This window comes from Haliotis rufescens, unplaced genomic scaffold (genome assembly GCF_023055435.1).
Source record: "Haliotis rufescens isolate VD_foot unplaced genomic scaffold, xgHalRufe1.0.p SCAF_20, whole genome shotgun sequence".
In the NCBI taxonomy this organism is placed as follows: domain Eukaryota; kingdom Metazoa; phylum Mollusca; class Gastropoda; order Lepetellida; family Haliotidae; genus Haliotis; species Haliotis rufescens.
This window is the reverse complement of record NW_025963891.1, coordinates 8016074-8031928: the sequence shown is the minus strand read 5'-3', so window position 1 is coordinate 8031928 and position 15855 is coordinate 8016074. Positions and strand designations below refer to the sequence as shown.

At 37.1% G+C, this 15855-nt stretch overlaps 1 protein-coding gene across 2 annotated transcripts in view; it reads left to right on the top strand.

Moving 5' to 3' along the window:
* LOC124130020 (WD repeat domain phosphoinositide-interacting protein 2-like) overlaps nt 1-15855 on the top strand; it is a 36955-nt gene that overhangs the window by 1116 nt on the left and 19984 nt on the right. For both annotated transcript variants that reach the window (XM_046493385.2, XM_046493449.2), the window contains exons 3-8: nt 7963-8129; nt 8957-9151; nt 11197-11289; nt 11656-11726; nt 12359-12466; nt 14686-14850. In XM_046493385.2, coding sequence (XP_046349341.1) covers nt 7963-8129; nt 8957-9151; nt 11197-11289; nt 11656-11726; nt 12359-12466; nt 14686-14850 — 799 coding nt within the window. The remainder of the gene's footprint in view (nt 1-7962; nt 8130-8956; nt 9152-11196; nt 11290-11655; nt 11727-12358; nt 12467-14685; nt 14851-15855) is intronic.

Here is a 15855-nt window from a genome sequence, read left to right as displayed (position 1 = left end):
ATAATTCACTGTGCTGATGTACATGTATCATTTTGGTCATGTTGGTTGGATTCAGTTTACTGTGTATGAGCGAGGTAAACACACACGCACATGCTTGCAATTGGTGTTAAACCCAATTTCACTGCATCTGACCTGTAGGTAGAGTCCCTTCATATATTTCTTGAACAAAATACATTTTGCAAATTTTAGTTGTATCACATAAATATATCTCAACTTGGTCTGGAACATCTTTCTACAATATGTATTGACATACTTTGTTCATGATGGGAAAATTTATGTGAAGGTCTATGTCATGTATATTTATCACTATACTAATATGGGTAAATTTGCATACATTTCATATTACAATGGTGTTGCATGTTCATGTGACAACAACAATGCATGATCAGCATCATGAGGTTGAATATTGATACACGGTATTACAGTAGACTTCACATGTGACCCACCAGGAGAAAAGGGACCTTATGGGTGCTAGGATGCAATTGTGCTGTGACGTCTTAAAAAAAGACGTTTGATGTCAATTTACTTCCTTAATTTCGCCATGTGTAAGGACTGAAATATCTTATTTTTTGCTTTTTAGTTCTTTATGTAATATAAGGTTTTTTAAAAACATTTCAGCATACATGTCAACTTTCAATTAATCCGAGGGGCGGTGGGGTAGCCTGGTGGTTGAAGCGTTTGCTCGTCACGCCGAAGACCCGGTATCGATTCCCCACGTGGGTACAATGTGTGAAGCCCATTTTCCGGTGTCCCCCGCCGTGATATTGCTGGAATACTGCTAAAAGCGGCGTAAAACCATACTCACTCACTCAATTAATCCGACATTATGTCTAAAAACTGCAATAATTATGTAGACAGTTACATGTCTGAAAAAATGGACTTTGCAGAAAAGGAGTCCAAATGTTTGATGCCATGTATCTAATAAATATGAATTGAAGATTATAAATTGTATTTTTGTGTTCCCAAGATTCTGTAGTTTTACAATACAATAAGAAGTCATAATGTGATTTTTCACCCATGTGGTCACTGATCTCATGGTTGGTCACATATGAGAAAGCTAAAATTTGGATCAGTAGCAGTTTATGAACTGATTTTTGGAAACAATGCATATTATATGTATTGATAGGTATATTGCTGAATGTGACCTTAAAAATGAACCAAAAAAACTATTTATACGTAAGTTTATCCTGTATCATATTGCTGAGTTCATATCTTGGCATCTTTGTGTCAACATATATTCAAGGTTTAATTGAACAATTAAACTCAACTATTGGTAGGTAATATGATTGAGGTGTAATATTGAATATAAAGTAGTATTGTCAATACATGTACTTTCATGTGTGATTGCCCTTTGTCCATGCAGAAGAAATGTTTTCTATCCTAGTAAATACTACCACCTGCTACTGAACAACCTCCAATGGATACTAATTGCACTAGATGGTCTCAGTCATTATGCAATCAATCATGCTTTTGGTTAAGGTGGATAGAGAAGTTGTTTGATCTGCCCTCCAGGCCCTTTGCTTCACAGTTGACCCACTCACTGACCAGTCATGGCTGACCAGGGCAGTCAGATCCTCCATATGTCATGTTCACTCAGGCGTTGGGGAATGAACTTAACCTGCTTAATGGAATCTTGACTATGAGGCGTATGCAGTGGTGTATTTTGGTCTTGGTTACCTTGACTCATGGGGAAGGCTTTTGTCATTGTGGTATTTCATTAATGTTTCATGGTTGATATCTCTGAGGTGGTCAAGATAGAAAGACACAGGGCTAGCTTTAGCATAACTAAAAATACAAAGAAGCAATATTAATAACCTATGAACAATTTTTCAGGTAGTCATTGTATTTCTAAAAGTCAAAGACGTCAAAATAAGTTCAAAACCCTGTTAATCGATTTTACCTTTTGAGTAAACTTTTTGCATTTATTGTATATATTCCTCGGTGGTTTTGTTGTTCTTGTCTCTAGTACTGTACATACAGAGCTACAGATAAGCAGTGTATTTGCGTAAAATAACCCCCAAAAATATTCAAAACCCAATTACTTTCAATTAACTTGCGCCAGAAACGCATGCATTAAATGAAAAACTCAATTGTTTATGAACAGCACACGTAAATACCCAATGAAGCATGCATACAAAGGAGCTAATTTCCGAAACACAATTATGAGCTAATTTACGTTCCAAGTCAAGAGTATATATTTAGAACAGTTATATACATCTAAAACATTATTTCATCTTTTTTTAATCTTAAAATGTTCACTTATTTTTGGAAGAACCGAATAGAGTGATGAACATGATGAATAGATGAGTGAAAAAATATTGGTTACCCAATAAAGAATGTAATAACCCAATTAAGATAGAAACACTAGAGTAAAAACTCAATTTCTCAAAAAAGTTATCCGGAGCTCTGACTTACCCAGCTCTACATTCAGTAATCACCCTGCATGATCATGGTGACTGTCACAGCTTGTGACTGGTAGTAGTACTCAGGAAAAACATCAGAACGTGAAAGTTTCAAAACAATTTATGGTATACAAAACAAATCTAACTACACATTGTTTATGGATTACTGGAACTGTTGTGACATAGGCGCTTGAGATACCTGGAAATATAAAACATATACTTGTTTGCTAGCCGGGTGCTGTACGTGCCATGCCCGGTCTGCAAGTGCGAGGTGAATATTAGTATGTATAAGTTATTATGGCAGCTGAAAATCAAATTCTGAAGATGGCAATTTAAGAACACGAACCCGATATGCCTACGTCACTTCATGCCCGTTATGTAACCTATAATTTACTGGCAAACTTTACTTTGTCATGTTTTTCATTCTAACATCAATGATGAAGAGCAGTGGAATATCCTCGTTCTTCAAGATTTTTCTCATCATTCAGAGTTTTGAGTTCAATACCCCACATTGGTACAATGTGTGAAGCCGGCATGATATTGCTGGAATATTGCTCAAAGCAGCACAAACTCAGTCTCTCACGGCCACCATGGTGAATGGTTGTTTAGCTGATTGTTGTGTTGTTCTCAGGCAGAATTGTTTTGTTTAATATGTTCAGATAGATAGTTATGCATGGTGAGCCTCAGTACGGCATAGTTATCATTAACTGTAGCTCACAATCTTAACACCGTAATGGAAATGGTAACATTGTCTTCTTTATTGTCTTACTTGTAGTAATGTATGTTGTGAGTGAGCGAGGAAATATTGCTTTAAGTCACATCATTAGTAATTGCAGCTATTCACAGCTGGAAAAAAGATTACATTTTTCTAAAGAAAAGAACATAGAATAAAAGTGATGAAAAGGATCACAAAAACTCCAGTCGATTATCACAGTCTACTTACAAAAAAACTGACATTCACAACTTAGAATCTATGTCTTTTTATACAGTTTGATTTCTTTCAAATAAGCCTAAAATTACGTGGTTAGAACATTATGCAGACGACTGTGATGATGATGATGATGATGATGATGATGATGATGATGATGATAGTAGCAGAAGATGGCGAGAATCATGCAACGAAAGAGATGGTGCTGATCATGCTAATGGTGACCAAATATGTGTTTTGGTTGCTCTTAATCTTATCATCTTAGTATTTTCCCATCTTATTAACATTTTGGTTCTTAACATCTTACTACCCTTTAAGTGGTCAAAGTAATGCACTGAATGTGTTGTCTTCATTGTTTTGATATGTGACAATCAAGTAGGAAAACAAATTAGTCATAAGTGACGTGTTTAGTCAGCCTCAACAAAAATTAGAGAACATCAACATGATCAAAACATTCATATTTTGCATGATCATCAACTTGGCCCTGTGCCCCAAAGTGACCTAAATGTTCAACCTTTGCCTGTGTTATAACTATAAGCACTACTGTTAAACCAGTCAGGGTGACGATTGGGTCCATCTTCACTATTGCGATCGTACGGCAATAGTAGCCTACACTTTTGCAATAGTATTGCGATAATAGTAATGTAATGGAAGTATTGCAGACAATCTCAAACACTGCAATTTTCCCCTGTTGCTACACAAAGCAAAGGGAAGTAACTGTAATCTTAAGTTGTCCTCATCCTTGCCAACCAACTCACAGGCAGGTTTGAAATTTGCTTCATTTTTGTCTAATTTATCATGTTTATAAGTCATTGCAACTATTGAAACTATAGATTGTTATGCATACTGTAGACGATACTATTGGCTTTTTTAAATCCTATCAATATATAGTTCCATCATAGGGCAAATAGTTGAGACAGTTTGATAGTTCTCTATATCATTAGACTCCTATAAACCCGCCACAGGCCTCGTTCAATGTGTTCAGCATGTCTCTTGGATATATATTTATTGCTATTTTGTTTCATATGCACTATGTTGTAATTCTTATACCCTGAAACATGCCTTGTATACATCATTTAGTACTGCTCCTATTTGTGCAACACCTGTATTTGAAAATATTTAAAAAAAGGGGAAAAAATTGTCTCTTGGTCAGGTATGAATGTTACATTGTTAGAAAGTAAGAGGATATTGGGTTTCTCCGAAAAGGTTGATTTCTAAACATTAGCCTAGGGTTATGACAAGGACCCTTTCGCAGTCACTTCAACAAGCTTACAATACAGGATATTGTCACTAATGTAAAGTGCTGGGGGATCAGAAGTCACATCATTTTTATCTTTTGTTATGTTGTTCGCACATCATGCACCTACTGCCATGTTAACAGGAACTGATTGTGAGTATTTTGATTATGATCCAAATATCTGTGAAAGTCATGCCTTAGTCAACAGGTCAAGTGATTCATGGGACTGTCTGACAACAAGGAAATATTGTTGTGATCAGTTGTAACCATGGTAACACCATGAACAAAGACGAACAAAGACGAACAAATAGAGAATCTCACCTGAGTGTCTATTGATATCAAATATATCCAGTGTTGATGAGGGTGAGATTTTATTTATCATCCAAAATCATTCTTCCAACTTTTTCAGTTTGTAGACAGTAATAAACAGTGTCTAAGTGTAAAAAGTACTGCTAATAGCTTCAGTAGCAGGGCCATTAGTGATGTCATTTGATTGTGACGTCATGGTAACCAATGACGTAACAGTGCTCTGCAAAGAATTGTGATGCAATTTTATTGGAGCGATATCTACAGTGTAGATATCACTTGATCTCACCCAACATGCCCAAGCCATATCTCCTGTGGGAGCCAGTTTTGGATGATAAATCATCTTTGACATTTTCAGAAATTTTGTTTCTGATAATATATGACAATTACATCATTAGGAATAAACCATGATCAGATGATTAACAAATATCAACATTATTATTACACCATGGCCATGGTATCTTCTCCAATCAATACTCTGGTTGAAGGTGACAATGCTTGTGTAACCATTGGTAACAAATTTCATGTAGTTCATTAGCAACATAATGAATATCCCTGTGATGGTGATGATAGAGTGATATCAATTAACACTAATCATTAAACTATTAAGTCAAGAACATGTTCCTGTATTGTGTATGGAATAATGATATTGATCATGTTGACAGTGTTAGAAATGGGCGCTAGTCCTGTAGTCCTTGCCAAACTGCTCAATAGTTAAGCTATCCTAAGGACTAGTAAAAATTTGTCATTTTTAAGGGTTTTGCTACATGTTATCATTATGCGGACTAGTGGGCTAACTTAGCGAGTATGTTGTAAGACTATTGACACACATGCTATAGATCCTGCCATTGATTAGAGCTCTGCCATGGGCCTGACCATGCTTAAGTCCTACACCTGTACACATAGTTGAGGTACACAGGGATTTATCCAGACCTGATCTGAGGCCTGATATTCAGCCTGCAGCAGTTTTCAGTAAAAATTCCAAAATGGAAAATGTCCTGTTTCCTGTAAACATTGTAAATATGGTTCAGACTTGTACTAGTTGTAGTGTGGTGGCTTGATCATGTTGATGGGGGGACTTGTGTGCCACTGATAGCTAAAAGAGGATGAGGCTAAGATTACATTATTGCTCTGAGTGCAATGTTAAGTTGTGATGTTAAATTTTGATGTTAAAAAAATCCCAAGTGTGAACCAATTTTTTTTCCCATTTGCCTGCCAAGGGCACTTTGTTTAAAATCAAGGGGCGGTGGGGTAGCCTAGTGGTTAAAGCATGTCATGCCGAAGACTCGGGTTCGATTCCCGACATGGGTACAGTGTGGGAAGCCCATTTCTGGTGTTCCCCACCGTGATATTGCTGGAATTTTGCTTAAAGTGGTGCAAAGCCACACTCACTCACTCACTCACTCACTCACTCACTCACTCACTCACTCACTCACTCACTCACTCACTCACTCACTCACTCACTCACTCACTCACTCACTCACTCACTCACTCACTCACTCACTCACTCACCCACCCACCCACCCACCCACCCACTCACTCACTCACTCACTCACTCACTCACTCACCCACCCACCCACTCACTCACTCACTCATGTACAATAGATCTCTCAGCATGCTCAGCGGATGTTACCCCAAAATATTGTTAATACAAAAACCAGCAGGATGATGAGCAATGATGAGGCAGGATATCAGTTCATAATATTTAATTGTCATTGCTGTCATACAGATAGTTACCATGGTAACCCATAGTAACTGTCAATGTTAATGTCTTTTACATGTTGTATGGATTATGTATGACCTACATACAATGACATAGGGAGTATATGTTTAATGTTAAAACTGGGAGATTAGTACAGGAGCAAAGCCAGGTTCAACACCAACTACATAAAAAGGTCAAACTATACACTATAATACAGTTTGATCCAGGAGAACCAGCTGAACAAGCCAGGCACTATGTAATCTCAAATTATAGAGTAGGTGAAAAACTAGAGTTGTTGTTATCAATACCATACAAATACTAGTTGATGTGATAATATATTCTTCAAGCACTTTTCAGCTTGTGATAAGAATTCCTATATTACCCTGATACACTAAGCTGATTATATATGGGGGTAATCATGGTTATTTTGTTGAGAATCGGCAAATGTTGGTACCATTTCAGGGCTTGAAATTCCTTGTATGCCGTATTAGTGTGCAAATTGCAGAGTTAAATATTGTAATGGCATTAATATGATAAGTTATCAGTGCCTGCAGGTCGCATTTAGCCTAGAAATCATCAAATGTCTATCTATTTCAAGGCATCAATGCAATGAAAGTAAACCCAGAGCTCCAGATAACTTTTTGAGCAATTGAGTTTTTACTATTTTAATCATGATCATGTTAATTTGGTTATTACATTTTTCATTGGGCAACCAATATTTTTTCAATCATCTACTCATCACTCTATTGGGTCTTTCCCAAAATTAGTAAACATTTTAAGATTTTGAAAAAATGAAATAATATTTTAGATGTATATCATGTTTATAACTGTTAAAAAATAAAGGCATGACTTGAAAGTAAATTGGGTTTTGAATATGTGTGTTTGGGGAGGGGGGGGGGGGGTGGGGTGTATTTTACGCAAAGACACTGCTTATCTTTAGCTCTGTAAACCTATGAAAACAATTAATGCATAATATGCATGGTATGATTCACAAAATAAACCTCAGGATTCAGAATATTTTCAATGATAATGCAAAATACTTTTCTAAATTTCAGCTGCTTGTAATCTAGGTCATGGTGAAATGACATTTACTGAGTACAAAAATGTATACTTGTTGGCACGCGACTAGATGGCACGCCTTAACATCTTCATGGGTGCCCTGTGGCACAGTAATAAAATACGCTTCTGTCCTTGCACTGCATGTTGAACAGGTTAACCCTGAGACAAGTTATGAACGTGTTGACTAGGTCAGTGATTACAGGCATAGAGATTCACCCATATCCGCAGATTGTGTCCATTTTGAACACTAATGCTCGCCATTGTCTTAAACAGCTCTTTTGCTGATCATGCTGATGGTTGGTTCAAATTGCCATTTTTTTTGTTCCAGATACGGATGATATCTGTATTGTCGAACGGTTATTTTCAAGCAGTCTGGTTGCCATTGTTAGTCTATCATCACCACGGAAGTTAAAAGTATGTCATTTCAAGAAAGGAACGGAAATCTGCAACTACAGCTACTCGAACTCTATATTAGCAGTCAAGTTAAACCGACAGGTAAGTACTGATCAATTCAAGTGAGTTAGACATGTCAGATCCTGGTGTAACTAGTGGAACTCAAGCACCCTCTGCTTGTATGTGCCGGTACGATGTGGGGTAGTCATGTGGTTAACATGGTTAAAGTGTTCACTTGTCACACTGAAGGCCTGGGTTTGATTCCCCACATGGGTCCAGTTTCTGGTGGGCCCCAGCATGATATTGCAGAAATGTTGCTAAAACTAAAAGCAAAACCAGCAACCTGCATGGCCCTGTATGGTACAGTGGTTACCTTCTTGACTGGTTTCTCATTCTAACAATGCAATAGGTCTTCGGCAGCCCATGCTAGCCGAAAAAAGCGACTATGCTTGTCATAAGAGGTGACTAACAGGATTTGGTGGTAAGACTCACTGACTTGGTTGATGCATGTTATCGATCCCAATTGTGTGGATCGATGCTCATGATGTCAATCACTAGATTGTCTGGTCGAGACTCGATTATTTACACACCACCGTCATACAGCTGGAATATTGCTGAGATTGCAGCATTAAACAACAAAGAAAGAAAGAAAGATAATAATGCACGCTCACTTGTATGAACTTTATAAAGTATCTGCAAACATTGGAAGGGAACTGATGAATGTGTCACTCACACTAGTTAACTTGTCTTTTATAATATCAATCACTAGTTTGTCTGATCAAGACAGGCTGCCATCATATAGCTGAAATATTGCTGTATGTAGCTTTAAACAAGACACAAGCTAACAAACTTTATTATATTTTGCCTATATAATGTTTCTACACACTCTCATTGCTATCAAACTCTAATGATGTGCCCCTGTGTGACAGAGATTAATAGTATGCCTGGAAGAGAGCCTGTATATACACAACATCCGGGACATGAAGGTCCTCCACACCATAAGGGACACGCCTTCCAACCCCATTGGACTCTGTGCCCTCGCTGTCAGCAATGATAACTGTTTCCTCGCCTACCCAGGAAGCAACCAGATCGGGGAAGTGCAGATATTCGACACGATCAACTTGGTAAGTGAAGAGGGCATTCACAGCGATTTCATTTTTCTGAATTTGTTTTGAGAATGTTGGCATGGTGGCTATCAATTGTATATATATATGCCAGATTGCCTGTACTGTCCTACAGCATCAGTCTCCATAAGTCTCCATGTGTATTTCAATATAATGACAAACCAATAACATATTAACAGTGTCCTGCCTCTGTGTCTCATCCAGCAAGATGTGTTTTGCATCAAAAAATGAAAATTACCGTATTCAACGTAATAAGCGCCCACAGCGATATTTTCTAATATATTGGCTATTCTGATTGATCAATGTACACAGGACTTATTTATTCGTGTATAATACATATGTTATATACATTCTTAATTATGGGAAATTAAATTCTGGAAAAAATATATCTGTATATAAACATTTCAGGCTGTCAGCATAAACCTCAAAATTTACGATCTTTCAACTCTGTTGTTTTTCACCAAATAATATTCTAATAAAAGCCCCCCATTTCTAACTTTGAGCACGCCCTGGGCGCTTATTATGTCGAATGCGATAGATGTATTTTTTAACATTGCATCTGTTGATACCATCAGCAGCGTAGAGCAACAGTGACATTAACCATGTTAATGTGTTATTGATATAATTATTGAGGTTTTAACTGATATTGCCATTTGATGCATGACAGTGTCATGCATTGTTACACCCCTAGTGAATATATGTGCAATCTTTGTTAAGCAATCTTGCAGCATTAGAAGTGGCAATGTAGCCATTATTATAATGAGGGCAAGCAAAGGATACAATGTACTATGTTTATGTTGGGATCATGTGATATGTCATTGTCATCATTAATAAGCTGACAACGTCTTTTGTTAATGATGAAGTTAATCAATTTTCTCTGCAGATTCTGTATTATGTTTTTTTCCCTGGATGATAATTATGTTCACTCAGTATAAACTAGGTGTCAGAAATGCTAGTGTACACGATAACTTGAGTATTTATAAATGGACTTTGTTGAAACAAAGTATACATGATCTCTAACATGTCTCAGGTGGCGTCTCAATCTCATCAACTCTTGGGTCACCTCCGTTAGTGGTCAAAATCACTGGAGGTCAAACTATGAAATAGGAAACAAAAATTGAATAATTATCAAAACATCATTTTTTAATGTAATTCTGGTGTAGTGGAATGAAGTTAAATCTTTGCTTATAACAATTAAGTTGAGAATTTGATTCCCCACATATATGAAACAAATTCCGAGAGTCGAACATTGTTATGTTTCTGACATTTTGTGAAAAGCGACATATGACTTCAACTTCACTCTTGTAACATGTGTAGGCCAGGGCTAGTACCACTGATGCTAGGTTATGTTGATAGCTAAACATAAAGTTCATTACATAGGAACTTGTCTCTGAAACAGTTGTAAAAAACGTAAGTAATTTCCATTTCAGATAACACAACAGCACATGGATCACCTTTTAGTAACTTCCCTGTCTTTGTTCTGTGTTTGACTGCATATGAAAGAGATACCAGGCATTACTGAACAATGCTGAAGTAGTTGCGTCATCTTTCAGAGTGTGCAAATAGGCAGCACTGAAAACCTTCAATTTCAGAACAGAATAGGTCCCCTGTACTCCATGCCTGTCTCCCATGTCTGACTGACTAATTGGTGGTTACAAGTGCGGCCTGGCTGCCTTTGTCATGATGACCCTATGTCATGGATTGTTGCTCATGCTTTTGTCCACTGGTTCAATTATTCACACTTCAGCAACCCATGATTGTTGTAAGAGGCAGCTAACGGAATCGGGTGCACAGACTCCCTGACTTGGTTGATGTGTGTTAACATATCTCAGTTGCATAGGTCGATGTTCATGATGTCAATCACTGGATTGTCTGGTCCAGACTTTGATTTTATTTACAATTACAGACCGCAATCATATATATGGAATATTGATGAGTGCAGCATTTAACAACAAATATTATTCACAGGTTGTTATGATATGACTTGAATATGGTTGCCTGCAGCATTGAACAACACTCACTCACCAAACTCCTTGTTTTGGCAGCGGGCAGTGACCATGATCCCAGCTCATGACAACCCCTTGGCAGCCCTAGCTTTCAGTGCAAAGGGAGACAGATTGGCTACAGCCTCAGAAAAGGTTGGTTTATTACAAGTGATAAACTGTGACACTTAGAATCATTAGATGATACGATTTGAAAATGATTAATGAAGAAACAAAAGCAAACTACAAGTTCGGTCTAGTTCCGGTGGAAATATTTGAAAATAGTTGGAAAGTATTCAATAACGAAAAGCCTCTGCAGGGGTAGAAATTAATGTTTATTTTTACTAGTCCTGATCTGCTACAGAGTTTCAATCTTCTTCAAAAGGAAATGTCATTGGTCCTTTCTGAATTTCCTTCATAGGACTGGCTTTTATGTCGCTGTATTTGTCGTGTGAAGATTGCTCATGAAGTTAATATGTATGTCTTATTTGTGCAATAAAATGTCTTTTCATTTTTGTCCAGGGTACAGTGATTCGGGTCTTCTCCATACCAGATGGCCAGAAAATCTTTGAGTTTAGGAGAGGGGTGAAAAGGTCTGTAAATATGTCCTTCAGTTTAATCAAAAATAATTGTGTGACAATAACAATTGAAATATGTCATAACTATAAAACTAACTCAGATTGTTTTTAATAAATCTTATGAACAAATAATAGATTTGGGTCGGGCATTCTGAGAGCCGTCCGCATACAAAGGGAAATAACTCTGTCTTAAAAGAAATTTTTGTCCTTTCTGTGACAATGTGATAGACAAACTACTTGTTCTAGCATGGACCCCGTGTGGCAGAATATATCTCGAGTACACCATGCTTGATCAGGTTCTTACAGTAACTCCCATACTTTAGCATAGAGTTATGACAGTAGTCCTAAGATTGGAGCGGGTCCCTGGCTGATTATAAGTCAGTATGCCTACAGTGAATCAGGAATGATATCAACTGCCACTGGTGTTGATGCGGGTCGCTGTCATATAGCGGGAATATTGCTGACTTCAGTTTAAAACAATATTCACTGACTGTGAGTTTGACCAGGGCCCTGTTATAGAAAGAGATGTTAGCGTTAAGACCACTGTAACTTCTATTCTTTGACATAGATTCACAATCATCTTGACTCTAAGAATGCTTTGTGGAATGGGGTCTGGGACATGTGTTGGAGTACTTTGCGTGTTGCAGGTGTGTGAGCATCAACTCGCTGGGATTCAGCACCTGTGGGCTGTACCTGTGTGCCTCCAGCAACACAGAGACAGTTCACATCTTCAAGCTGGAGATCATGAAGGACAAGTAGGTTCTTAGGGGCTTTCACGCAATGTTACTCTGGTTTGGGGCAATATTAGGCAAATGTGTGGAAGTCTTTACAATCACAGAGGGTGACATACTAGAAATCATCGTGTATAGTGGTGATAAGCTCTGTTCAAGCCTACAAGCATTTCTTATATACTTCTATGTGAAAGACTGAGAAAAGTCATATTTTCATTGCAGTGAACATAACACTTTGAAGGAACTGTTGTCATACAAGAGTGGCCTCCCCTCAAATTGTCTCCATTTTTCATAAACTGTTGACTTCCTTCTTATGTTGGTTCCACATTGATAAGGCAAAATAATGACAGGTTATCATTTGTGGAGTTAATATAGCTTCATGCCGTTTGTTATTCTATTGAAAATGTTATAAACTGTAAATTTCTCATTTAACTTGTCAATGGAGACTGATCTTTTCGCAAAGAGCCCTTTTTTGTTACTTGTTATTCTTTTGCTCCTAACGGCGGTCTCATAGTTTTCAAGAATATTTTTTATTATTTGAGATGATTTTGTATGTAATCATTTCTATATGTATGGTACAGAATTTTCCTGGCCCTGAATACTTTTGTTTATATTTTTTAAGATTTTGCAAACACGAAACTATTGTTTTAGTCACAAATACAAGGGATGGCGTGTTAGGTAGGGAGAATTTAATGTTTCAAGGTTTTACATTTGAAATGAAATAACTAGATTTTCTGGTAGCAACTACACAAATAGTATATAATAAGTAGGATATTCCATGTGTCTAGTGAAATATCATGTTTCTCTCATCTTGTGACGGGGAAAAAGAGGATATTTTCCCGACGTCACTCTCCACGCGAAATATCTTCTGTCTTAAGATTCTTGAAAATTCTTCTTAGTTTTGCTGACTGGGCAATTTTGCCCATATATCCTTAAGAAATTACAAAACTGCTCATGGTCCTTGTCAGCCTGCATTTTGAAAAATATGCTTTCTTTTGACTATATAATTTGTATTTGAACATTTCTATGGCTACTTTAAACATATACCAAGACTGTGTTCTGATGCTTCAATGTTTGTTTTGTATTTAAATAAGTGTATGCATTTGATATTGTCAGCTTTGCAGAACTGATGTTACTCCTTGAACTGACCGCTGGAAATGAAAGTTATTTTTATAACCTTGATTAGATCAATTCATTCATGCCATGTTTTTATGCATTGAAACCATGTTAGTAGTGTTGTTTGGTCATCCCTGTCAAATTGTTAGGACTACCAGTGTGTGCCTAGTTGTAAGTACAGTGATCCCTCGCTACAACGCTACCTTCGGGGGCCAAATAATTGATGAGCGTTATAGATGATCAGCGGTTTAACGCAGGTCAAGTCAGATGACCAACAAAACAGTATACATGCTCTGCCTACCTAACACGATCTACATAGCACCTTTCAGAGTTTAGTTTTTTTTATTAGAATAGAAGTTGTTTATGATTCATAGTGAAATAAAAGATTTATCGAGTATTTATATGCGCTTTCAAGAAAACACATTGTATCCCTTCAGCAAATTCAGGTGAATAAATAGACATAACAAACTTGGTCAATAAAAGTATGAAATTTGATATTAAACATCACTAGACATGATGATTTACCATTTAGAATGTATTTCCTGCTCTCCAAGGCATTGTTTTATATGCAGAGATTAAGATTACCGTGTGTATTGTCTCGTAAACTAAGCAGGAAATAGCAATCAGCTGTGCACACGTTACCTCCCAATCTACCAGTGATTCAGTTAAAAAGCGCCCAATGAAATTTTGAATAAATTTAATAAAATATATTGCAAACATTAGTTCAGATAAACAATGAACAATTTTTTATAACCAAAAATATTATGATAATAGGATGAAATTGCGTACTTCAGTTCGGATTTGTTCACAGGTATTTCCGCTGATAATGTTTTCTGAGATGGGGGGAAAACATCGTGTCATTGGAAATCTTGAGTTTATTAAAAATGTTAGTAACTTTGGGAGTCCTGCTTTACTGCGTGCTATGAGAGAGTTAGCGCTATATTGAAGAGCGCAATAGTGAGGGAACACTGTATTCAGATGTTTTGAACTGTAATCTCCCGGAAGCCTGGCTTCTTCACTCCATACTTTCAGGTTTCACTATAAAATGGAATAAGTGTCCTGTGCACACCAAGTTCAGATTCCTGTGTCATTGTATACGATTGTGGTGACTTGACTGGTTGTTGTAGACCCCCGGAGGAGCCACAGGGTTGGATGGGATATTTTGGCCAGGCTCTGAAGACATCAGCAAACTACCTACCGACACAAGTTTCCGACATGTTGAATCAGGGTCGATCATTTGCCACAGCCCGGCTGCACACGTCTGGCCTTAAGAATGTCTGCGCCCTCTCTGTGTGAGTTGAAATTTACTATGATAGATAACCAGGATGGACAACCAGGATACCTGATTTCCATCTGTCAAAGCTTAGTGATCCTGTTGTACTATAAGTGAATGTTAGCTGGGAACAAATCTTGATGCTTGAATATTTGAGTTATAATCAATGTTTGAAAAAAAATAACTGCCATGCTGTGGTCAGAACTCACTGACTGTAGATGCCATGAGCCCTGACTAAACTCTACAGGCCCTCATTTAAAAAACTGCAGCATATTGTGACAAATAAATTGACACATACATTTATGGCTGGCAATAAAGACCCATAAAAATTTGAAACTAAAGGCCCGACACAAAATCTACCAGCTACAGGCCTAAGGGTAGGCACTTACCGGTATTTCGAACACTGGTTATGATTGAAGAAAAACATTAGGAATTCTGATCTCTTGAGATGAAACAGTTTTTGGCAGTTGTGACATGTACAATTTTGTATGGTCATTGACAGTTAAGACACGGGCCATTTTGCAGCCTTGCCTAATGATAGTAAGAGACTTATTTAATGATGACTGCTTTCATTGATACATCAGTATTCAAGATAGTAAGAGACCTATTTAATGATGACTGCTTTCATTGATACATCAGTGTTCATGATAGTAAGAGACCTATTTAATGATGACTGCTTTCATTGATACATCAGTGTTCATGATAGTAAGAGACCTATTTAATGATGACTGCTTTCATTGATACATCAGTGTTCATGATAGTAAGAGACCTATTTAATGATGACTGCTTTCATTGATACATCAGTGTTCATGATAGTAAGAGACCTATTTAATGATGACTGCTTTCATTGATACATCAGTGTTCATGATAGTAAGAGACTTATTTAATGATGACTCCTTTCATTGATACATCAGTGTTCATGATAGTAAGAGACTTATTTAATGATGACTCCTTTCATTGATACATCAGTGTTCATGATAGTAAGAGACCTATTTAATGATGACTGCTTTCATTGATACATCAG